At 47.0% G+C, this 25,309-nt stretch overlaps 1 protein-coding gene across 4 annotated transcripts in view; it reads right to left on the bottom strand.

Moving 5' to 3' along the window:
* The window catches only part of lrp2bp (LRP2 binding protein), a 121,307-nt gene that overhangs the window by 15,876 nt on the left and 80,122 nt on the right, over window positions 1-25,309 (bottom strand). For all 4 annotated transcript variants that reach the window (XM_070879028.1, XM_070879018.1, XM_070879040.1 and 1 more), the window contains exons 4-6: window positions 24,585-24,698; window positions 15,526-15,668; window positions 15,342-15,447 (exon numbers count right to left, since the gene is read on the bottom strand). In XM_070879028.1, the coding sequence (XP_070735129.1) occupies window positions 15,342-15,447; window positions 15,526-15,668; window positions 24,585-24,698 (363 nt within the window). The remainder of the gene's footprint in view (window positions 1-15,341; window positions 15,448-15,525; window positions 15,669-24,584; window positions 24,699-25,309) is intronic.

A 25,309-nucleotide genomic window follows, 5' to 3' on the forward strand; every position in this document is an offset into this window, starting at 1 on the left:
TCAGATAATATTCTGCCTTCGTGTTTTTGGCCCCAAAGTGGATAACCTCACATTTATCCACATTATACTACATCTGCCATGCATTTGCCCACTCACCTAACCTGTCCAAGACACCCTGCAGCCTCTTAGCGTCCTCCTCACAGCTCACACTGCCACCCAGCTTAGTGTCATCTGCAAACTTGGAGATATTACACTCAATTCCTTCATCTAAATCATTGATGTATATTGTAAATAGCTGGGGTCCCAGCAATGAGCCCTGTGGCACCCCACTAGTCACTGCCTGCCATTGTGAAAAGGACCCATTTAGCCCGACTCTCTGCTTCCTGTCTGCCAAGCAGTTCTCTATCCACGTCAGTACATTACCCCCAATATCATGTGCTTTAATTTTGCACACCAATCTTTTGGTGGGACTTTGTCAAAAGCCTTTTGAAAGTCCAAATACACCACATCCACTGGTTTGCCCTTGTCCACTCTACTAGTTACATCCTCAAAAAATTCCAAAAGATTTGTCAAGCAAGATTTCCCTTTCAGAAATCCATGTTGACTTGGACCGATCCTGTCACTGCTTTCCAAATGCACTGCTATTTCATCTTTAATAATTGATTCCAACATTTCCCCACTACTAATGTCAGGCTAACTGGTTTATAATTCCCCGTTTTCTCTCTCCCTCCTTTTTTAAAAAGTGGCGTTACAAAAGTGGCCAAAACTTGAACTTAGTGGCTCTGCTTAATCAGACCAAGCAGCGCCCAAAAAAAACCCCTAGAGCCTTCAGTAATCGCCTGTACGATATCTATCAATGTACCCAGAACCATGACACCCAGGTCTTGTTGCACCTCCCCTTTTCCTAATCTGGTGCCATTCAGATAATATTCTGTCTTCGCATTTTTGCCCCCAAAATGGATAACCTCACATTTTTCCACATTATACTGCATCTGCCATGCATTTGCCTACTCAGCTAACCTGTCCAAGTTACCCTGCAGCCTCCGAGCGTCCCCCCTCACAGCTCACACCACCACCCAGTTTAGTGTGATCTGCAAATTTGGAGATATTACACTCAATTCCTTCATCCAAATCATTGATGTATATTGTAAAGAGCTGGGGTCCCAGCACTGAGCCCTGCGGCACTCCACTAGTCACTGCCTGCCATTCTGAAAAGGACCCGTTTATCCCGACTCTCTGCTTCCTGTCTGCCAACCAGTTCTCTATCCACGTCAGGATATTACCCCCAATACCATGCGCTTTGATTTTGCACACCAATCTCTTGTGTGGGACCTTGTCAAAAGCCTTTTCAAAGTCCAAATACAGCACATCCACTGGTTCTCCGTTGTCCACTCTACTAGTTACATCCTCAAAAAATTCCAGAAGATTTGTCAAGCATGATTTTCCCCTTCATAAATCCATGCTGACTTGGACCGATCCTGTCACTGCTTTCCAAATGCGCTGCTATTCCATCCTTAATAATTGATTCCAACATTTTCACCACTACTGATGTCAGGCTAACCAGTCTATAATTACCTGTTTTCTCTCTCCCTCCCTTTTTAAAAAGTGGTGTTACATTAGCTACCCTCCAGTCCATAGGAACTGATCCAGATTCGATAGACTGTTGGAAAATGATCACCAATGCATCCACTATTTCTAGGGCCACTTCCTTAAGTACTCTGGGATGCAGACTATCAGGCCCCGGGGATTTATCGGCCTTCAATCCCATCAATTTCCCGAACACAATTTCCCGCCTAATAAGGATATCCTTCAGTTCCTCCTTCTCATCCGACCCTCGGTCCCCTCGTACTTCCGGAAGGTCATTTGTGTCTTCCTTCGTGAAGACAGAACCAAAGTATTTGTTCAATTGGTCTGCCATTTCTTTGTCCCCATTATAAATTCACCTGAATCCAACTGCAAGGGACCGACGTTTGTCTTCACACATCCTTTTCTCTTCACATATCTATAGAAGCTTTTGCAGTCAGTTTCTATGTTCCCAGCAAGCTTCTTCTCGTACTCTATTTTCCCCCTCTTAATTAAACCCTTTGTCCTCCTCTGCTGAATTCTAAATTTCTCCCAGTCCTCAGGTTTGTTGCTTTTTCTGGCCAAATTATATGCCTCTTCCTTGGATTTAACACTATCCTTAATTTCCCTTGTTCGCCACGGTTGAGCCACCTTCCCCGTTTTATTTTTACTCCAGACAGGGATGTACAATTGCTGAAGTTCATCCATGTGATCTTTAAATGTTTGCTATTGCCTGTCCACCGTCAACCTTTTAAGTATCACTTGCCAATCTATTCTAGCCAATTCACACCTCAAACCATCGAAGTTACCTGTCCTTAAGTTCAGGACCCTAGTTTCTGAATTTAACTGTATCACTCTCCATCTTCTTAAAGAATTCTACCATGTTATGGTCACTCTTCCCCGAGGGGCCTCGCACAACAAGATTGCTAATTAGTCCGTTCTCATTACACATCACCCAGTCTAGGATGGCCAGCTCCCTAGTTGGTTCCTCGACATATTGGTCTAGAAAACCATCCCTAATACACTCCAGGAAATCCTCCTCCACCCCATTGCTACCAGCTTGGTTAGCCCAATCAATATGTAGATTAAAGTCACCCATGATAACTGCTGTACCTTTATTGCATGCATCCCTAATTTCTTGTTTGATGCTGTCCCCAACCTTACTACTACTGTTTGGTGGTCTGTACACAACTCCCACTAGCGTTTTCTGCCCCTTGGTATTCCATAGCTCCACCCATACCGATTCCACATCACCCAAGCTTACTATTGCATTTATTTCCTCTTTAACCAGCAATGCCACCCGCCTGCTTTTCCTTTCTGTCTAACCTTCCTAAATGTTGAATACCCCTGGATGTTGAGTTCCCAGCCTTGGTCACCCTGGAGCCATGTCTCCATGATGCCAATTACATCATACCCGTTAAATGCTATCTGTGCAGTTAATTCGTCCACCTTATTCCGAATACTCCTTGCATTGAGGCACAGAATCTGCAGGCTTGTCTTTCTAACACACTTTGCCCCTTTAGAATTTTGCTGTAATGTGGCCCTTTTTGCCTTGGGTTTCTCTGCCCTCCACTTTTACTTTTCTTCTTTCTATCTTTTGCTTCTGCCCCCATTCTACTTCCCTCTGTGTCCCTGCATAGGTTCCCATCCCTGCCATATTAATTTAACTCCTCCCCAACAGCATTAGCAAACACTTCCCCTAGTACATTGGTTCCGGTCCTGCCCATGTGCAGGCCGTCTGGTTTGTACCAGTCCCACCTCCACCAGAACTGGTTTCAATGTCCCAGAAATTTTTATCCCTCCCTTGTGCACTACTCCTCAAGCCACGTATTCATCTGAGCTATCCTGCGATTCCTACTCTGACTAACACGTGGCACTGGTAGCAATCCTGAGATTACTACTTTTGAGGTCCTACCTTTTAATTTAGCTCCTAGCTCCTTAAATTCATCTCGTAGGACCTCATCCCTTTTTTTAACCTATATCGTTGGTACCAATGTGCACCACGACAACTGGCTGTTCACCCTCCCTTTTCAGAATGTCCTGCACCCGCTCCGAGACATCCTTGACCCTTGCACCAGGGAGGCAACATACCATCCTGGCGTCTCGGTTGCGGCCGCAGAAACGTCTATCTATTCCCCTTACAATTGAATCCCCTATCACTATAGCTCTCCCACTCTTTTTCCTGCCCTCCTGTGCTGCAGAGCCACCCACGGTGCCATGGACTTGGCTGCTGCTGCCCTCCCCTGATGAGTCATCCCCCTCAATAGTACCCAAAGCGGTGTATCTATTTTGCAGGGGGATGACCGCAGGGGACCCCTGCATTATCTTCTTTGCACTGCTCTTTCTGTTGGTCATCCATTCCCTATCTGGCTGTGTACACTTTACCTGCGGTAAGACCAACTCACTAAATGTGCTATTCACATCATTCTCAGCATCGTGGATGCTCCAGAGTGAATCTACCCGCAGCTCCAGTGCCGCAATGCGATCCGTCAGGAGCTGCAGGCGGATGTACTTCCCGCATACGTAGTCGTCAGGGACATCGGAAGCGTCCGTGACTTCCCACATAGTACAGGAGGAGCATAACACGTGTCCGAGCTGTCCTGCCATGACTTAACCCCTAGGTAAACTTAAATTGGCAACAACAATGCTGAAGATTACTTACTGATATAGCAAAGAAAATGAAAAACTACTTACCTATCATCAGCCAATCACTTACCCCCTTGGCTGTGATGTCACCTTTCGATTTCTTTCTACTTTTTTGGCTCCCTAATGCAGCTGCACCAGCTGGCCTTTTGTAGGCCGCTCGCCTCCCGAACTCCCGCCTCCTCGAACTCCCTGGACTGCTCACTGAAGGGCCTTTTGTAGGCCGCTCGCCTCCCGAACCCCCGCCTCCTCGAACTGCTCACTGAAGAGCCTTTTGTAGGCCGCTCGCCTCCCGAACTCCCACTTCCTCAAACTCCCCAGACTGCTCACTGAAGGGCCTTTTGTAGGCCCTCGCCTCCCGAACTCCCCGGACTGCTCAGTGAAGGGCCTTTTATAGGCCGCTCGTCTCCCGAACTCCCGTGTCCTTGGACTCAAGTTGATCACGTTAGTCAGACACGACTTTCCCTCAACAAATCCATGCTGACTGTCCTTGTTTAATCCATGTCTTTCCAAATGAAGATTTATCCTGTCCCTCAGGAATTTTTCCAATAATTTTGCCACCACTGAGGTTAGGTTGACTGGTCTGTAATTACTCGGTCTATCCCTTTTTAAAGAAAGGTACAACATTAGCAGTCCTTCAGTCCTCTGGCACCACACCTGCTATTTCCTCTTTTGCTTCTCTTAATAGCCTGGGATACATTTCATCTGGGCCTGGTGATTTATCCACTTTCAAATTGCCTTAATATTGCCTCTCTATGTTTATCTCGACTAATATTTCACACTCGCCCTCCCTCATTGCAAAGTCTGCATCGCCACTCTCTTTTGTGAAAGCAGATGCAAAGTATTCATTAAGAATCATACCCACATCTTCTGCCTCCACACACAGATTTCCTTTGTGGTCTCTAATAGGCTCCACTCTTTCTCTAGTTATCCTCTTGCTCTTTTTTATATTTATAAAACATCTTTAGGTTTTCCCTGATTTTACTTGCCAACATTCTTTCATGCTCTCTCTTTGCTTTCCTGATCTCTTTTTTAATTGCACTCCTGCACTTCTTATACTCAAGTGTTATCCTATGAATGTATTATTCTGTGATTTATTTTTATTTTTCACTTAAAAAGAAAAGCAATATAGCCATTGGGCAAGGATTTTCTGCTGAAACAGAATCCCCCATAGAGTTGTTGGAGGGGTGGGGAAACTCTGCATTGTGTTTTTGATCCTGGATGATTTGCAAGGGTCAGGGCAATTTAAATATTGTTGGTGTGTTCCTGATGATTGAGGAGTAGGGTGGGGCGGTGGGATAGGGCCAACTCTGGTAGATCTTGAATACCTGATGCCGGTGGGCCTATGGACCAGCCCCAAATAGCTTTTTATTTTTTTCAAAAATTACCTGAAATCCTGCCTTAAACTATGCAATCACTTGCCTGGAGTGCTAGGGCATAAATTACAGGAAATGGTTGATGTATTCCCATCATGTGTGTGTTATTGAGAGTCAGCCATGGCCCAGCGATAGCATTCTCACCTCAGAGTCCCAATGCAAGACCTGAGCACATAATCTAGGCTGTACTGAGGGAGTTCTGCAATATTGGAGTGACCGTCTTTTTAAACCAAGGCTTTGTCTGCCTGTTCAGGTGGATATTAAGATCCCGTGGCACTATATGAAGAACAGCAGGGGAGTTCGCCCAGTGTTATGGTCAACATTTATCTTTCAATGAACACTTCCAAAAATAAATTATCTGGCCATTTATCTAATTTCTGTTTGTGGGATCTTTGTGCACAAATTGACTGTTGTATTTGCTTACCAAACATCTGAGATTACAGTTCAAAAGCAATTTTTTTTTATATACCCACCCACATTAGGGCGGATCTATGCTACATTCTTGGCATTTCTGGTGAAAAATCCCAAAAGCGATGGGGGTGTGGAGAGCTGATAGAGTAGTTTTCTGTCTGTATTCTGCGTCATCTGCTGGAGTTAAACCAGGGAGCCAGTGTAACTCTTATAATAACTTAATAATAATTATAGAAAATCCTTCATCAAATTTACATCACATAAATGTATAGTGAAAATGGATTAAAAAAGGAATTAATAAAAATGTCAAAGTATAAAATATAGCAGTTGATCTTATTTATATAAAAAAATCTCACGTTTATAGTGAGCCAAAATACTTTAATTAAGCAATGCTTAAACTTAGATCATGTTACAGCACAGGAATCAGCCATCAGGACTACATAGGTATTTTTCTCCACATCAGCCACCCAGTCTAATCACACTTTCCTGTTTGCTCCCCATATCTTTTAACGTTCAGGTAACTATCTATCTAATTTTTTTTTTAAAAAGAGTGATGGATTCTTTCAACAACGGTTTGTGGCAAAGAATTCCACATTCCAACCACAGTATGTGCAACAAATTTTTTCAATCTTCCCTTTATTCTTTTTGCAATTGTCACCTCACAAACTAGTGGAAACAATCTATCACTTCAAAATCCTGAGGATCTCTAACAGGTCATCCATCCCTTCTTAACTCTAGTGAGGAAAGCCCTAACCTTCCCTCATCCCTTGTAATATCCAAGTAAATTTATTCTATGCTTTTTCCATTGCTTTGTTATCCTTCCTATAATAAGGTTTGCAAAATAAAACATTATAGCGCCTAATTAAGACCTTGTATAAATTTAACATAACCTTCTGGCTTTTGTATTCTATGGGGCTGAAATGTTCTCTTTACACTGGGCCAGTTAGCGCCAGCGGCCACATCGACCTGCACAGATTTGCCCACCTCTTCGCCGATGGTGCTACAGCTTTGTGCTCCGATTCCGGCGTTGCTCGTGACGCTCCTCTGCACATTGCAATGATGAGGTCATCACCTTGCGCATCGTCTCGTGACCGCCTCCGGTCCCCTCCACCCAACGCTTGCCAATGCCAATGACAGCTTTTACTGTCGGATTGAGGTCGTCAGGCTGCAGCCCCAGCGAGATTTAAAGGTGCGCTGGTCGAGATATTTTTTTGTCGGACAAATTTTTCCACACTTTGAAATTATTTTGTGTTTTGGTTCTGCCACTGCCAACATTGATTGCTGGGCCTCAGTTTACTTTGGCTTCCATTGCTCCCCCTGCTTCAGTCAGCTCCATTGGCAGAGCACAACATTCTCTGCAAATCATGGGCTAGTGCTGGCAGTGGACCGCCTCCTGCCTCTTCGCCATCGGAGGATGTTTCGGAGAAGGCAACGGCGCCATGATTTAGCCAGGTCGAGGCATCAGGAGAGGGAAAGAGAAAGGCTGCCACTGGGAGAGGCACCTGCGCTAGGAGAGGCCCATGCCAAGGGTGAGAGAGAGGAACAGGGAGAGGGACAGACAGGGCGCTGAGCACCTCGAGTATTGTCACCGAGAGCATGCAGAAAACAAGCGCAGGCAGGTGTGGCAAACCAGACTCCCCACCCACCCTTTCCTTCAACCACTGTCTGTCCCACCTGTGACAGAGACTGTAATTCCCGTATTGGACTGTACAGTCACCCGAGAACTCACTTTTAGAGTGGAAGCAAGATTTCAAGGGACTGCTTATGATGATGATGATGTATGTGGAAGAAGTGCATGGGCAGCTTAAGCAGCTGTGATTCTAAGCAAAGCATCAAGTGAGGCAATAACTGTGAGTAAGCACACATTCCGAGTTAAATGGCGCTTTGCTGAGTTTGCACAGAGGCTGCCTTGTAAGAATTGTGGGAACAGACAGAGGCTCACAGTTTCATAGGTAAGATTTGGAGGAACATGTACTCACTTTCACTCATGAGTGAGGTCACAGAACATTTTGCGACACTGTGGTTGTGCGGTCAAGGACGGAGGTGCCCGACACCTCGGTAGCTACCTCTGCCCATAGTTCTCAGAGTCTGTGGCGTGGACCTTCCAGCTGGAGGGAAAAGGAGGCGACTCCTGTCTTCAACTGCTCCCACCAGTGTCTCCAATTCGGCATCTGAGAACTGAGTGGCCCTTGTAATGTCTTTCCCAGCAGCCATGACAGCCCTCAGTAAGCTACTGAACTGTGAGGAAGAAGAGAATCAGCAGGACAAACCTGCAAGGTGTCCCCTTTAAGAAGCCCAATGACCAGTTATGAGTGAATCAAGCTCAACTGAAATTAGCTGCTGATTTCCACCACCACCCCTCCAGCGCATCACCCCTCCAGTGCCACACGGAGGCCATTTAGCGCTCAAACAACGCAGCTCTCAGATTTCATGAACTAAGTGCCAAAATTATAAACTTCCTCTGCCGGCACTAACTTTTCAGTTAATTCAAATTATGCGCTCCAAACCCAGTGCGGGGCAATTTCGTCCCTGTCTCTAGATATACAAACAAACATTTATTTTATTTTTTATGGCCTTATCTACTGTGTTGATATCTTTACTGATCTATGTACCTGTACACCAAGGTGCTTCTGCTCCATTGAAAATATTACTGAGCCAAGTTGCAATTCCATATACCATCTACCTTGCTGATACAACTAGGAGGCCTCAGTGGAAGCCTGCTGAGCGCAATTTTCAGTGCCGGGCCGATGACGGATGGAGTAGTCATAAGCAGCCAGCGTGAGAGCCCATCGCTGTATGCGAGCTGATGCGTTGGCATTGATAGCCTTGCTGTCTGACAACAGGGATGTTAATGGCTTGTGGTCTGTCTCTAATTCAAACTTCCTACCAAAGCGGTACTGATGCAATTTTTTTATACCATAGACACATGCAAGTGCTTCCTTCTCGACCATCCCATATCCCCGTTCTGCTTGAGAGCACGACCTGGAGGCATAAGCCACAGATTGTAGTTGACCCTCAGCATTGCCCTGCTGCAACACGCAGCCAACCCCATAGGACGATGCATCACATGTCAGAACCAATTTTTTTTACAGGGGTCATACAGAGTCAACAACTTGTTTGAACAAAGTAGGTTTCGCGTCTGATCAAAAGCCCGTTCCTGACAGTCCCCCCAATACCAATCACAACCCTTACGCAGGAGCACGTGTAGCGGCTCCAACAACGTGCTCAAGTTCGGCAGAAAGTTTACGAAATAGTTCAACAGTCCCAGGAATGAACACAACTCCGATGTGTTGCAGGGCCTGGGTGCTCGTCAAATCGCCTCTGTTTTAGATTCGGTGGGCCGAATCCCATCTGCAGCAACCCTCCGACCCAGAAACTCAACCTCAGAAGCTAAGAACACACATTTAGACTTCTTGAGTCGCAGGCCTACCCGGTCCAGTCGGCGTAGCACCTCCTCCAGGTTGTGGAGGCGTTCCTCGGTGCCTCGACCCCTGACGAGGATGTCGTCCTGGAATACGATCGTTCTAGGAATGGATTTAAGCAGGCTTTCCATGTTTCGTTGAAAAATCGTGGCCGCGGATCGAATGCCAAACGGGCACCTGTTATAAACGAACAGTCCCTTGTGCGTGTGGTGATGGTGGTCAGTAGTTTAGATTTGTCGGCCAGTTCCTGGGTCATATAGGCTGAAGTCCAACTTGGTGAACAGCTTGCTGCCTGCCAGCGTGGCGAAGAGGTCCTCCGCTCTCGGGAGCAGGTATTGATCTTGTAGGGACATCCGATTGATGGTGGCCTTATAGTCGCCATAGATCCTGACAGAGCCATCCGCTTTTAGGACGGGAACGATGGGGCTCACCCAGTCGCTGAATTCAATAGGCGAGATGCTGCCCTCTCTCAACAGCCGGTCCAATTCGCTCTCGATCTTTTCTCGCATCACATACGGTACCGCTCTGGCATTGTGGTGCACTGGCCTGACGTCCGGGGTGATGTGTATCACTAGTTTAGTGCCTTTGAAAGTCCCGACGCCAGGTTGGAATAGTGAATCGAATTGTTGTAGGACTTGTGAGCACGAACTTTGCTCCACAGATGACATTGCATGAACATCCCCCCATTTCCAGTTCATCTCAGCTAACCAGCTCCTCCCCAACAGTGCGGGACCATTGCCCGGGACAATCCAGAGTGGCAGTCGATTCACTAACCCATTGTGTGTGACAGCCAACATTGCACTGCCGAGCACCGTAATGATTTCTTTAGTGCAAGTCCGTAATTGTGTCTCAATACGTGCTAATTTGGGTCTACTGGCTTTAAGTGGCCATAGCTTCTCAAATTGCTGAACGCCCATGAGTGACTGGCTGACCCCAGTGTCCAGCTTCATGTGTACTGGGATACCGTTTAATAAAACCCTCATCATCATTGGTGGCGTTTTGGTGTATGAACTGTGAATATTTGCCACATGGACCCGCTGAACCTCAGCATCCACCGATTTGCCCCAAAAGTCATCCTGCCTCAAAGGACCCTCTTCTGGTCCATCCGCCTCACATATTAGTCTGGTTGCAGACTTCCTGTACATTTGAGCTAAGTGGCCACTGAGGTTGCAGTTACTGCAGACAAACTGTTGAAATCTGCAAGATCTAGCTGAGTGTTTCCCCCCACACCTCCAACATGAGTTAAAGTTTCCATTGTTGGGAACAAAGGGACGATGGCCAGGCATTCCATGCTGACTGTCCCTGTGACTGCTCTTAAGTACCCTATTAGTGGGTGTCAATGGCCCCATCCCAGGCCGCATTGTCCACTGTGATGGTGTGAATGTCCGTTCAGCCTGCCATTGTCTCTGTTGAAGTTCTACTCTGGGGTCTATTGCTGCCTGGGGAGTGTCGGACTGCCCCTGCCTGCCTGCAGGGCTCTGAGTCACATTGATGTTGACTCCCTGATCCATCGCCGCGTGAGAGGCAGAATTGCGCGTATATATTATTTTCGTCTCTTCCTCCCCCGCCATGAAAGCTTGAGCTATCAACACCGCTGCTTCCAAGGTCAAATCCTTGTTCTCAATTAATTTGCGGAAAATTCCCGCATGACCGATGCCCTCGATAAAGAAATCCCTTAGCATCTCCCCCCTGCAGGCGTCTGTGAACTTAGAGGCTGGCCAAATGCCGGAGTTCCGCTACGAAGTCCGGTATGCTCTGTCCTTCATGACATCGGTGGGTGTAGAATCTGTATCGGGCCATATGTATGCTACTCGCCGGTTTGAGGTGCTCCCCGATCAATTTGCTAAGTTCTTCAAAGGTTTTGTCCGCCGGCTTTTCGGGTGCTAGTAAGTCCTTCATGAGCGCGTAAGTCTCTGGTCCGCAGCAGGTCAAAAGATGAGCCCTTCGCTTGTCGGCCGCTGCATCCCCCAGCCATTCTTTCATAACAAAGCTTTGCTGAAGCCTCTCGACAAAATCATCCCAGTCTTCCCCAACACAGTACCGTTCCTCTGTGCTACTAGTGGCCATTCCCATTTCTCTTCGCCAATGTAAAGTCCTTACTCTACAGTATGAAACCACACGAGCCACATTCTGGGGACAAGGTCACTCTGTGACCTTAACTCTTTATTCACAGGACTCCAAAGACCATGTCCCTGCGTGGGATCTCCCTTTTTATACCTGTGTGATCAGTTAAGGAGTGTCTCCCACAAGTTCACCCCTTGTGGTCAAGGTGTGCATCTAGGTTGAGTGTATACAGTAATACAGTGGTGTTACATTGTGGTTACATACATGACAGGTCAAACGTGCCGTTCACTCTTCAAGCAAAGCATTGAATTATGAGCTGCTGACATAAGGCGTTTGCAATGGCGAAAGCTGCACGAGGCCTCCTCTGTGATGATGGCGGTGGCATGGGTTCCTCACCAGGCTCATCATCGTCCCCACCCCCCTCTCCTGAGGTGATCCTGCAGTCCCCATTGGCAAATTCTGTCCTCTCATGATGGCTAAGTTGTGTGACATGCAGCACACCACAATGAACTTAGAGAGCTGTTGAGGGGAGTATTGCAGGCAGCCTCCAGACTGATCCAGGCATCGGAAGCTCTGCTTGAGCACTCTAATTGTCTGTTTGACGATGTTGCATGTAGCTATATGGGTCTCATTACAGCGATGCTCGGCTTCTGTCTGAGGGTTCCGGAGGAGGGTCATGAGCCAGGGGGCAAGGCTGTAACCTTTCTCACCCAGCATCCAGCTCTGGCCTTGTGGTGGACGCTCGAACTGGCATGAGACGCTGCTCTCACGCAAGATGAAAGCATCAGAGATACTCCCTGGATATTGGGCATTGACTGCCATGATGCGCTGAGTGTGGTCGCAGACGACCTGTACGTTCAAGGAGTGGAATCTCTTTTGGTTTCGGTAAACCTCTGGATTGAGTAAAGGTGCTCGCAGGATAATGCGCATACAGTCAATGGCACCCTGAACCGTGGTGAATCCATTAGCACAGTGTTGGAGCTGCGGGGGTAATTTTCTGGTCCATCAATGTCGATTCAAGCACTATGTGTGCAAAGGCTGCACAATGATGGGACACTTCCAGCGAATGTGCAAACATGCTGCGACATACCACGTGGCAGAGGATGATCGATCCGGCGCGGAGCACGCAGCACAGGCAACTCAACCCGAGGAAGAAGTGTATGGGGTACATACCTTCACCACCAAGAGCCCTCCTATAATGCTGAAAGTCAAATTAATTGGAGTTCCAGTATCCATGGAGTTGAACACGGGTGCGAGTCCGTCAATAATGAGCCAGAAGGCTTTCGAGAAACTGTGGGCCAATAAAGCACAAAGGCCCAAACTGAGCCCGATTAATGCAAAGCTGCATACCTACACCAAAAAGCTCATACCAGTCATTGGAAGTGTAGCAGTGAAGGTATCGTATGATGGAGCTGTGCATGACCTATCATTTTGGATTATTCCAGGCAATGGTCCAATGCTGTTCGGCAGAATCTGGCGAGAAAAGATTAGATGGAATTGGAACGACATCAAAGCACTATCTTCAGTGGATTGGCAACTTCACAGGCGTCAAGGTACAGATCCATCTAGGCCCCAATGCATGGCCAGTCCATCACAAGGCTCGGGGCGGTTCCGTACATGATGAGGGAGAAAGTCGAGATCGAACTGGACAGACTCCAACGCGAAGGAATCATATCGCCAGTCAAGCTCAACAAGTGGACCCGTCCAATTGTTCCGGTGTTGAAAAGCGATGGCACGGTCAGAATCTGCGGAGACTGCAAGGTAACGATTAACCGAGTCTCACTACAGGACCAGTACCCGCTGCCCTTGGCCTGTTCGCAACGTTAGTGGGGGGGGAAGTCATTCACCAAGTTGGACCTAACCTCCGCCTACATGACACAGGAGCTGGCTGAATTTTCGAAAAGACTGACGTGCATCAACACACACAAAGGGCTGTTTATATACCACAGGTGCCCTTTCGGGATTCACTCGGCTGCAGCCATTTTCCAGAGAAACATGGAGAGTTTGCTGAAATCTGTTTCCTGCATTGTTGTGTTTCAAGACGACATCTTGATCATTGGTCATGACACCATTGAACATCTACACAACCTGGAAGAGGTTCTATGTCACAGATTAGGAAAAGGGAAGGTGCAACGAGACCTGGGTGTCATGGTACATCAGTCATTGAAGGTTGGCATGCAGGTACAGCAGGCGGTTAAGAAAGCAAATGGCATGTTGGCCTTCATAGCGAGGGGATTTGAATACAGGGGCAGGGAGGTGTTGCTACAGTTGTACAGGGCCTTGGTGAGGCCACACCTGGAGTATTGTGTACAGTTTTGGTCTCCTAACTTGAGGAAGGACATTCTTGCTATTGAGGGAGTGCAGCGAAGGTTCACCAGACTGATTCCCGGGATGGCGGGACTGACCTATCAAGAAAGATTGGATCAATTGGGCTTGTATTCACTGGAGTTCAGAAGAATGAGAGGGGACCTCATAGAAACGTTTAAAATTCTGACGGGTTTAGACAGGTTAGATGCAGAAAGAATGTTCCCAATGTTGGGGAAGTCCATAACCAGGGGTCACAGTCTGAGGATAAGGGGTAAGCCATTTAGGACCGAGATGAGGAGAAACTTCTTCACCCAGAGAGTGGTGAACCTGTGGAATTCTCTACCACAGAAAGTAGTTGAGGCCAATTCACTAAATATATTCAAAAGGGAGTTAGATGAAGTCCTTACTACTCGGGGGATCAAGGGTTATGGCGAGAAAGCAGGAAGGGGGTACTGAAGTTTCATGTTCAGCCATGAACTCATTGAATGGCGGTGCAGGCTAGAAGGGCTGAATGGCCTGCTCCTGCACCTATTTTCTATGTTTCTATGTTTCAAACAGAGTGGGACTTGGGCTGAAACCTCCAAGTGTGTTTTCCTTGCGCCAGAAGTCGAATTTTTGGGGAGAAAGATTGCAGCAGACGGCATCAGGCCCACAGACTCAAAGACAGAAGCCATCAAGAATGCACGCAGACCACAGAATGTGACGGAGCTGCATTCGATCCTGGGACTCCTCAACTATTTCGGTATAAAAGGTTGACTGCCATGTTGTTTAGGCACTCTGGAGTTGTAATAAAGAAGACTAAGGTCACACTAAGTTTAAATCACAGTACTCAGCCTCGTGAAGTTCTTCTATACACAACAGAAAAAATGGTGAGGGAAAAGGTTGGAGTAAAGTAAAATGTGTGTGTGTATATATGTATGTGCAGACTAGGGAGGGCAGTATTCGTGTTTAAGAACATTGTGAGTGTCATGGTGTGAGAGAATTTGGAATGGGGTTTCTAAGTGTGGGGGTAGTGTGGACGGTGTTTCTGAGGTATGGGAATTTGGGTGGGGGGGGGGGGGGAAGTGTCCTGGGGTCTGGGAATAGCATGTGAGGATGCTAGTGTTGGGAGGGGGGCTTACAGAGTGTGGCGGTGATGGGATGATGGTGTTGGGAAGAAGGAGAATTAGGTATGGAGCTGTGGGATTTCGGAGCATTTAAGATGGTTTCACAATGTGGATGTAGCAGGGAAGGGTTTGTGGGATGTTGTAGTACTGAGGGACTGGACTATGGGAATATTGGAGGGGTGCTCAGTATTAGAAGATGATGCAGCAAGCTGGTGAGGGCTCAGTGTCCCATTGAGGTATAACTGCTAGCATCAGCGAGATTTCCCACATAGCACGGGAATCCATTATAGGGAATCCTGAACCAACAGTGAGAGAAACCAATACATTCTATGAATGGGAACCACCGTTAAGTTTCTAAAGTCCTCCACATTATTAGCTATATCCCTCTGCAAGTTTCCTTTCAAGCTTCACTAAACTGTGTAGTAAGAGGTAATTTGTAGTAAATGCATAAATATTAATCTAGAACATACTGCGCATTTAATATAGAGATCCCAACGTCCTCTCTTTACCTTTTGCAAATCCTGTGACTCAGGTCTACAGTAGAACATTCCCAGAGTAGACTGGGCTTTCACACTCGCTTTTGGGTTCCCATCATCTGCAGCAAGGAGCCATAGTCTGTAAAAAGCAAATAAATGCGCAGTAACTGTAATGCTGAATCAAATGAAGAATGTAAGAAAAGAACAATTTGCTTACCTCTCAGCTTCTGTATCACTCTGTTGCATGCCAAATCCTTCAAAGGAAGCTCTGCCCATGTTATAATATGCTGCAAATTTCAAATGTTGTGCATGTGGATCATCAGAGTTTATGATTCTTTTCATATATTCCACACCTTTAGCCTGGCAAAAAAAAAAGAGCAGTGTAATTATACAGGAAGATTGTTGGTTTTGAAAAACCAGCTCAATTTTCCAGACATCATGAAAAGCATTTGTACCAAAGCATTTGAGACTCAGGTTCCCCGAAGCCAGTGGCGTCCAAACGGTGACCAGAAGCTGCGTGCTACCTCTGAGCCCTGGCAATCCAGCCAGGGAAGAACTGGCTCCTATTTGTACTTCTATATTTGGCTAAGTGAGTGGGCAAGAACATGATAAATGGATTATAATGTGAAGAAATGTGAAGTTTTCCACTTTGGTAGGAAAAATAGAAAAGGAGAGTATTTTTTAAACGGCGAGAGATTGGGAAATGTTGGTGTTCAGAAGGACCTGGGTGTCCTTGTACACAAATCACTGAAAGTTAACATGCTAGTACAGCAAGCAATTAAGAAAGCAAATTATGTGTTGGCCTTTATTACAAGAGGATTTGAGTATAAGAGTAAAGGGGGCTGAAATTTAGTAGCACAAGAAAGCTGGCGCACCTATGATTTTTTTTAATGCTCTTACCGCACGGATCCATGATGAGGTTGGATGATCGATTATCAGGATTTTGAAATTTTTTCAAAGTCCCAAAGGAAATCGGTCATAGTGGGGCGGGAGATAGACAGGAAGACAGGCTGGGGAACTGAATTTGAGTCGGGACCGGGACTCCATCACTGTCAATCAGCGGTGGAGTAGTGGTGACGTCACAGCGCATCTGCATCACCACGCACCCTTCCCTCGGTTAAAGGGGAGAGAATCTGTCAGTTTTCATCTTCGGCCACTGGGCCACCAGGGAGGGTTTCAGCCAGGCCAGCGGCCTGGAGGGGGTGCCAGGCTGCCTGGAAGAAGGCCGGCAAAAATTATATGGCGGCCACGGCAGGGGGCCCTCCCCTTGAAGGGCCGCTGTGCTACCGGGTCACACTCACTGGGGATAAAGTGCACCAACACAGAAAGCTGTCAGGGGCACCGCATGGCGGGATCGATTTTTCAACCTAAATTTCAGTCGGTGAATTTTTAAGGTGAGAGAAAGCGGCGGTGCGCATTCTGATGACGCGCTTGCGGTGATCATCAGCATCGGGAGGTATCGGGTCCAGGCCAAAAAATCCCCGACCTGAATTTGGGTCGGGTTGGCCAGTTGACCACAAAGCGGCGGCCACGGGATTCCGACTCATGGCTGCCGCAAACGGACAGTAACGGGTCTTTCTGAGACCCTGAATTTATGCCCCAAAATGTCACCGCAATTAGATAGGGCTCTGGTGAGCCCACACCTGGGGTATTGTGTACAGTTCTGGTCTCCTTACCTAAGGAAGGATATACTTGCCATAGAGGGAGTGCAACAAAGGTTTACCAGACTGATTCCTGGAATGGGAGGATTGTCCTATGAGGAGAGATTGAGTAGACTAGGTCTAACAATATTTCGACAATGGATAATCAAGGGGCTATAGGGGGGCGGGGGGAGGAACTTAACACAATCACAATCACTAAGGAGGTGGTACTCAGTAAGATAATGGGATTAAAGGCAGATAAATCCCCTGGACCTGATGGCTTGCATCCTAGGGTCTTAAGAGAAGTAGCGGCAGGAATTGTGGATGCATTGGTTGTAATTTACCAAAATTCCCGGGATTCTGGGGAGGTCCCAACAGATTGGAAAACTGTAAATGTAACGCCCCTGTTTAAAAAAGGAGGAAGACAAAAAGCAGGAAACTATAGACCAGTTAGCCTAACATCTGTGGTTAGGAAAATGTTGGAGTCCATTATTAAAGAAGCAATAGCAGGACATTTGGAAAAGCAAAATTCGGTCAGGCAGAGTCAGCATGTGTGGTGTCTCTGCACCTTGTTACAAACTCACACGAGGCATGGATATATCAGACACGGTCACTCTGTAACCTTCACTTTATTTCCAGGACTGAAGAGTGCTGATCCTGGGTGGGACCTCCCCTTTTATACCTGGAAGCCCAGGTGAGGAGTTCACTCCCTGTGGTCAGGGTGTGCATTACAAGGGTACAGGTACAGTATGCATGAGTTACTGTTACATACTTATAGTCATTGCAAGATGGTGAAATACACGACATCACCTCCCCCCCTTAGGTCTTTTAGTTTCAGAGGTCAAGTCTATCGGGTGGTCGGCACTCTCTCGTGGAGCGCCACAGTTGTGGCTCTGGTGGCTGAGCCTCAGCACACGTCTCTGTCACTTGAGGTGATTCCAGGCTGTCCGGGCTGGCCGCAGGGACTGTGCATGCTAAGGGCTGTCTTTGGTGCTCGTGCGCTGGCAGTGGTGTGGGTGCTATCTCATCATGCTCTTCTTCCGGTTCCTCCGTGTCTGCACTGAACCTTGTCTTTACTTGGTCCATGCCCATTGTTTAGTCTGACCACCATGATCCTGTTTCCTTCTTTGCCAATTACGGTGCCCTCAAGCCATTTGGGTCCCAAAGCATGGTTAAAAACAAATACCGGGTCATCTATTTCTATACACCTCCCCCTTGAACCTCGATCATGGAGCTCGGTTTGGGACTGGCGCTTGCCCTCAACAATGTCTGCCAGGGCTGGGTGAATGAGGGACAGCCGCGTATTGTGCGTTTCATGAGGAGTTCCGCTGGCGGGACTCCCGTGAGCGAGTGCGGCCGGGACCTGTAGGCAAGCACGATAGGCGGTACTGAAGGGAGGGTCCTTGGATGCGTAGCATGCCCTGCTTTATGACTTGGACCGCCCGTTCTGCCTGGCCATTGGAGGCCGGCTTGAACGGCGCTGTCCGGACATGCTTGATCCCATTGCCCGACATAAACTCCTGGAATTCATGGCTGGTAAAACACGGGCTATTATCGCTGAGCAGGATGTCTGGCAAGCCGTGGGTCATGAAAACCGTACGCAGACTCTCCACAGTGATGGATGTCGTGCACGAGTTCAATATGATGCACTCGATCCACTTCGAGTATGCATCGACAACAATCAGGAACATTTTTCCCATTTCCAATTCATCTCAGCTAGCCAACTCCTCCCCATTCCGGCAACTCCGCCCATTTCCCGGAACAATCCAGAGTGGCAGCCGGTTCTGTGATCCATTATGAGTTACCACCAAGTTTGCACTGCCCAGCACTGGGTTGATCTCTTTGGTGTACGTCTGTGGCTGCGTCTCAATGCGTTCCAATTTGGGTCTGCTAGCTCTGTGTGGCCATAGTCTCTCAAATTGTTGGGCGCTCATGAGGGACTGGCTAGCTCCGGTATCCAGCTCCATGTGCACCGGGATGCCATTCAGTAAGACTTTCATCATCATGGGTGGCGTTTTGGTGTATGAGCTGTGGACGTCGGCCACATGAACTCTCTGAACTTCAGCATCCATGGTTGTATCCCCAGGCCTCATCCTGCATTTCAGACCCCTTGTCTGGTTCGTCTGTCTCGCAGACTAGCCTTGCTACTGCCTTTTTGCACACCCTGGCCAGGTGTCCCTTGACATTACAAATCCTACATGTGTAAAGTTGGAACCTGCAGATTTTTGCAATGTGTCTGCCCCCACACCTCCAAAATGAGCTGAGATTGCTGTTAACAAAAGGACTATTCCCATGCATTCCTCTCTGATGGCTCGTTTGGCTGTTTCTAAGCACTCTGATGGAGGGTGTTAATTGTCCCATCACAGGATGCATTGTTTCTCGTGATGGCGTGAATTGCCAAACCCCTTTCCATTGTCCCTGTTGCGGGCCCACCCTGGAGCTAGTTGCTGCCTGGACGGTGTCGAATTGCCCTTGCCTACCTGCCTGGACGGTGTCGAATTGTCCTTGCCTGCCTGTGGGGTTCTGTGTCCTTTTTACAACATTAACTCCCTGGTTCATCGCAACATTGAAACCAGGGCTGTGTGCGTAAATTAGCTTGGTCTCCTCTTCCCCTGCCATGAAGGTCTGAGCTATCAACGCTGCCCCTTCTAAAGTCAAATCCTTAGTCTTTATGAGCTTCCTGAAAATGCCGGCATGATTAATGCCCTCGATGGAAAAAGTCCCTTAACATCTCCCCCCTGAAGGCATCGGAGAACTAACAGAGACTGGCCAAACGCCGCAGTTCCGCCACGAAGTCTGAGATGTTTTGACCTTCCCGACGCCGGTGAGAGTAGAACCGGTGCCGGGCCATGTGTACATTATTTGCCGGCTTGAGATGCTCACTGATCAGCTGGCTGAGCTCTTCGAAGGACTTGTCCGCTGGCTTTTGGGGTGCGAGCAGGTCTTTCATCAGCGCATATGTCTGTGGACCACAGCTGGTCAGTAGATGCGCCCTCCGCTTGTCAGCCGCTGCCTCTTCCAACCAGTCCTTAGTGACAAAGCTCTGCTGGAGTCTTTCCACAAAGTCGTCCCAGTCCTCACCCACACAGTAGCGTTCCTCTGTGCTGCCGGTGGCCATCCTCGTGGTTTGGTGATTCCCCATTCTCGTCGCCAGATGTGGTGTGTCTGCACCTTGTTACAAACTCACACGAGGCATGGATATATCAGACACGGTCACTCTGTGACCTTCACTTTATTTCCAGGACTGAAGAGTGCTGATCCTGGGTGGGACCTCCCGTTTTATACCTGGAAGCCCAGGTAAGGAGCTCACCCCCTGTGGTCAGGGTGTGCATTACAACGGTGCAGGTACAGTATGCATGAGTTACAGTTACATACTTATAGTCATTGCAAGATGGTGAAATACATGACAGCATGGATTTATGAAGGGGAAGTCATGTTTGACAAATTTGCTGGAGAACAGGGTGGATAAAGGGGAACCAGTGGATGTGGTGTATTTGGACTTCCAGAAAGCATTTGACAAGGTGCCACATAAAAGGTTACTGCACAAGATAAAAGTTCACGGGGTTGGGGGTAATATATTAGTATGGATGGAGGATTGGCTAACTAACAGAACAGAGAGTCGGGATAAATGGTTCATTCTCTGGTTGGCAATCAGTAACTAGTGGGGTGCCGCAGGGATCAGTGCTGGGACCCCAACTATTTACAAACTATAATAATGACTTGGAAGAAGGGACTGAGTGTAACATAGCCAAGTTTGCTGACGATACAAAGATGGGAGGAAAAGCAATGTGTGAGGAGGACACACAAAATCTGCAAAAGGACATAGACAGGCTAAGTGAGTGGGCAAAAATTTGGCAGATGGTGTACAATGTTGGAAAATGTGAGGTCATGCACTTTGGCAAAAAAAAATCAAAGAGCAAGTTTATTATTTAAATGGAGAAAGATTGCAAAGTGCCACAGTACAGCGGGACTTGGGGGTACTTGTGCAAGATACATAAAAGGATAGTATGCAGGTACAGCAAGTGATCAGGAAGGCCAATGGTATCTTGGCCTTTATTGTAAAGGGGATGAAGTATAAAAGCAGGGAAGTCTTGCTACAGTTATACAGAGTATTGGTGAGGCCACACCTGGAATACTGCGTGCAGTTTTGGTTTCCATATTTACAAAAGGATATACTTGCTTTGGAGGCAGTTCAGAGAAGGTTCACTAGGTTGATTCCAGGGATGACTTATGAGGAAAGATTGAGAAGGTTGGGCCTCTACTCATTGGAATTCAGAAGAATGAGAGGTGATCTTATCGAAATGTATAAGATTATGAGGATGACGAGGTGGATGCAGAGACGATGTTTCCACTGATGGGGGGGGGGGGGGGGGAGACTAGAACTAGAGGGCATGATCTTAGAATAAGGGGCCGTCCATTTAAAACAGAGATGAGGAGAAATTTCTTCTGAGGGTTGTAAATCTGTGGAATTCGCTGCCTCAGAGAGCTGTGGAAGCTGGGACATTGAATAAATTTAAGACAGAAATACACACTTTCTTAAACGATAAGGGGAAAGGGGTTATGGGGAGCGGGCGGGGAAGTGGAGCTGAGTCCATGATCAGATCAGCCATGATCTTATTGAATGGCGGAGCAGGCTCGAGGGGCCGTATGGCCTACTCCTGTTTCTATTTCTTATGTTCTTATGTTCTTAAATTCTCTAGTGTTTATAAGAATAAGAGATGATCTCATTGAAACAAAATTCTTAAGGGATTTGCCAGGGTAGATGCATAAAGGATGTTTCCCCTGGTTGGGGAGTCTAGAACCAGAGGTCACAGTCTCAGAATAAGGGGTCTGAAATGAGGAGAAATTTCTTCACTCAGAGGGTGGTGGATCTTTGGAATCCTCTACCCCCAGAGGGCTGTGGAGGTGCAGTGTTGAGTATATTCAAGACAAAGATCGATAGAATTTTGGATATTAAGAGAATCAAGGGATATGGGGATAGTGCAAGAAAGTGTTGAGGTATAAGATCAGCCATCATCTTATTGAATGTATAGCAGGCTCAAGGGGCCAAATGGCCTATTCCTGCTCCTATTTTTTCTGTTCTTATTTCTAAATTTACCTGCTTGCCTGTTTGAATTTTGTAAGGGTAGATATTTGGGGAGAACTGTTCTTAGCACTATTAGTGGATGTCCTAATTCAGAACACCAAGACCTGTTAGCATCAGTAAATTGAGATAAATGGAAAGTGATGGCTGCATGGATTAAAACTTTGGGATCGATTTTAACCTCAAGCGGGTTTTAAGTGGGCAGGAGGGAGGGGTAAGTGTGAAATGTATTGTCCTTGCTGTCCTAAATTTGGTGCCTGTGATATTTTAACTCCCAGGCCTCATCTACATGCCACCGGTTGGTCACCGGTGGAAAGCAGCAGCTGGCTGGCATGCAGGAGAGGAAGTTTGGGCATAAATAAGGCTGTTAGCTGGCACTAAGGTAAGGTAAGCAGGTAAGTCGCGGGAAGGGGGCTGTGGGAGGGACCCGCAGGAGGGAAGGGAGTGGGGAGTTTGTGAAAGGGGAGATCGTGATTATCCTTGTAGGGCTCAGAGGAGCACTCCTAGACCTCCTTGCCCCATAATGGAAAATTTCAGACTTACCTCAGAGGTCTTCTTCTGTCTGCAAGCCAGCTGCAGATCTGCTTCAGCCTGGCAGGAAAGTTGCGCCGATTTCCTTGCTCGGGCCCTAGTTCGGCCCTTTTGACGTAATAGGACTCAGACTTCCATAAAATGAAGAAGCCACTGCTTGCTTTAAGCGGGCACCTCACCTACCTGCAGAATCCTGCAGGTTAAAATGAGAACTGGCTCGAAAGGGTTGATTTTCGAGCAGCTAAGTAACCTGATCTTTTTTAACTGGAAACCAGACGGGTAGAGTTAAAAATCAACCCGTGTATGTAGCTTTTGTGGCTACTTGGTACAGACTTATGAACTGTACAAAAGTAGAAAAAGCTTGTTTGAAGCTATTTTGTATTTCTATTAAATGATTTGCCCTCATTGAATGAACATAAATATACCTTCAAAGTCACCAGTGCAATTCTCAAACATATATTTGTACGTGGATCGCAAAATTGTTCAGAAAACTATTTCTGTTAGGGAGAGGGTACATGTTCTCCCTTTCATACCCTCCATCCCCAAGGCACACAATTTCCCAAATGAGCAAACAACTTGGTCCCAGGCTTCTACCACTGCCACTCTGTAACCAACTGCAAGGAAGCATGTGAGAGAAATAACAGAAAATGTTGGAAATACTTAGCAGCAATGTTCTCTCTAAGCTGCGCAGCTGCGCAGTAATGGGAAAGGTCCTGCACAGGCTGCTCACCAACTTTTCCACTAAGTACCGTGCATGTGCAGAAATTTAAAGGGACTGCACCACGCATTAAAAGAAACAGGCCGCACAGAACAAAGCACAGTTTACAAGGAACATTGGTCAGTCAGTATATCTGTGGAGAGAGAAACAAAGTTAACGTTTCAGGTTGATGACCTTTTGTCAGAACTCGCTGTCCTGCTGAATACTTCCAGCGTTTTCTGTTTTTATTTCAGATTTCCAGCACCGCAGCACTTTGCTTTTGTTTTAATGTGCGAGAGAAGTCGGGGCTAACTCTTCTGCCCATTTCCTCTCCCTCCCTGTGAGGTAGCACTTGGTGTCTGCTTTGTGCCCCCTTTAACAGCCAAGCTGAGACTGGAAACTCATACTGTGAAGAATTATGACCGTAATGCAACATGTTAATACTCTGTGCATACCACCAAAAAACAATATTGGGTAAACTTCCATGATTCACGTCACTTTTATGGCAATGGAAAAGGATTTGTGCTGGCTGCTGAGTCAGCTCATTTACAAATCCACTGGAGTAGTGATTAGCATAAATCCCTTGGAAAACATGTGTAATCTACTGGAATAGATGGAAATTACAGTGCAACCTTTAAAAGGACAGTGCTGGCTCAACATTGTAGCAGCAGACTGGGAAATAGGCAGGCAAGGAAGGAAGGAGCAACCGTGGCTCACTCACTTGACTCTTAGCTACCTTCACAGCAGAGTTTACTACAGGAGTAGCTGGCACACACAACCAAACAAGGCAACAGGACATGGCACACAGGCACAGACAATGATGCCATACTCTGACCTGCAAGTTCTCCTTGGAAAAAATGGCATCAAGAGACTCAGACTGTTGGTTATCCGTGGCATAAAACTTGTTAGAAATGTCACTCTGAGTGCCTACTCTCCTCCCATTCCCAGGACTGCAAATCAGTGCCACAAGTTCAATGACCACAATATTGCAGGCAGGGTAACGCACCAGTAACTCTTCCTTTTCTTCCCTGCCAGATTAAGAAATTCGTGAGGCTCTGGGCACCATAGTAAGTTTAAAGTTTGAAATAGTTGTGTGCACGCATGATGGTAAATTGTGCACGACGCAGAACCTCACTTGATGGCAGCGTGGATCAGAGAAGTGATTGCAGAAGTCAGCATGCCCAATTCACAGCACGCCTCACCAAGAATTGTGAGCGTTGAATGGGGGCCAGATTCAATTACTGTTTGTAATTTACTATATCACGGGCACACAAGGACATGATGTAAAAACACCGTAGACAGTAATAGTGGTTCATTCTACTCACAGAGTCCTCCTTAGTGCCTAAGCCATCGTAATACATCACACCCAGCTGATAGAGAGCCTGGAAGTCTGTGTCTTTAATTTTGTTAAACGTTTCCAAAGCAACTTCATAGCATTCCTAAAGGCACACAAAAAAGTCAATACAACAATTAGGATGAGCTTTAATTTTCTCTTGAATGTGAAAACATGCTGGTCTGTTAATATTCTGATATGTGTTGTACCAACTGATCGTTGCTACATTTGCACAAGGAATGTAGGTTTAGAAACATAGAAAATAGGTGCAGGAGTAGGCCATTCGGCCCTTCTAGCCTGCACCGCCATTCAATGAGTTCATGGCTGAACATGCAACTTCAGTACCCCATTCCTGCTTTCTCGCCATACCCCTTGATCCCCCTAGCAGTAAGGACTTCATCTAACTCCTTTTTGAATATATTTAGTGAATTGGCCTCAACAACTTTCTGTGGTAGAGAATTCCACAGGTTCACCACTCTCTGGGTGAAGAAATTCCTCCTCATCTCGGTCCTAAATGGCTTACCCCTTAACCTTAGACTGTGTCCCCTGGTTCTGGACTTCCCCAACATTGGGAACATTCTTCCTGCATCTAACCTGTCTAACCCCGTCAGAATTTTAAACGTTTCTATGAGGTCCCCTCTCATTCTTCTGAACTCCAGTGAATACAAGCCCAGTTGATCCAGTCTTTCTTGATAGGTCAGTCCCGCCATCCCGGGA

Source organism: Pristiophorus japonicus, chromosome 1 (genome assembly GCF_044704955.1).
Source record: "Pristiophorus japonicus isolate sPriJap1 chromosome 1, sPriJap1.hap1, whole genome shotgun sequence".
Classification (NCBI taxonomy): domain Eukaryota; kingdom Metazoa; phylum Chordata; class Chondrichthyes; family Pristiophoridae; genus Pristiophorus; species Pristiophorus japonicus.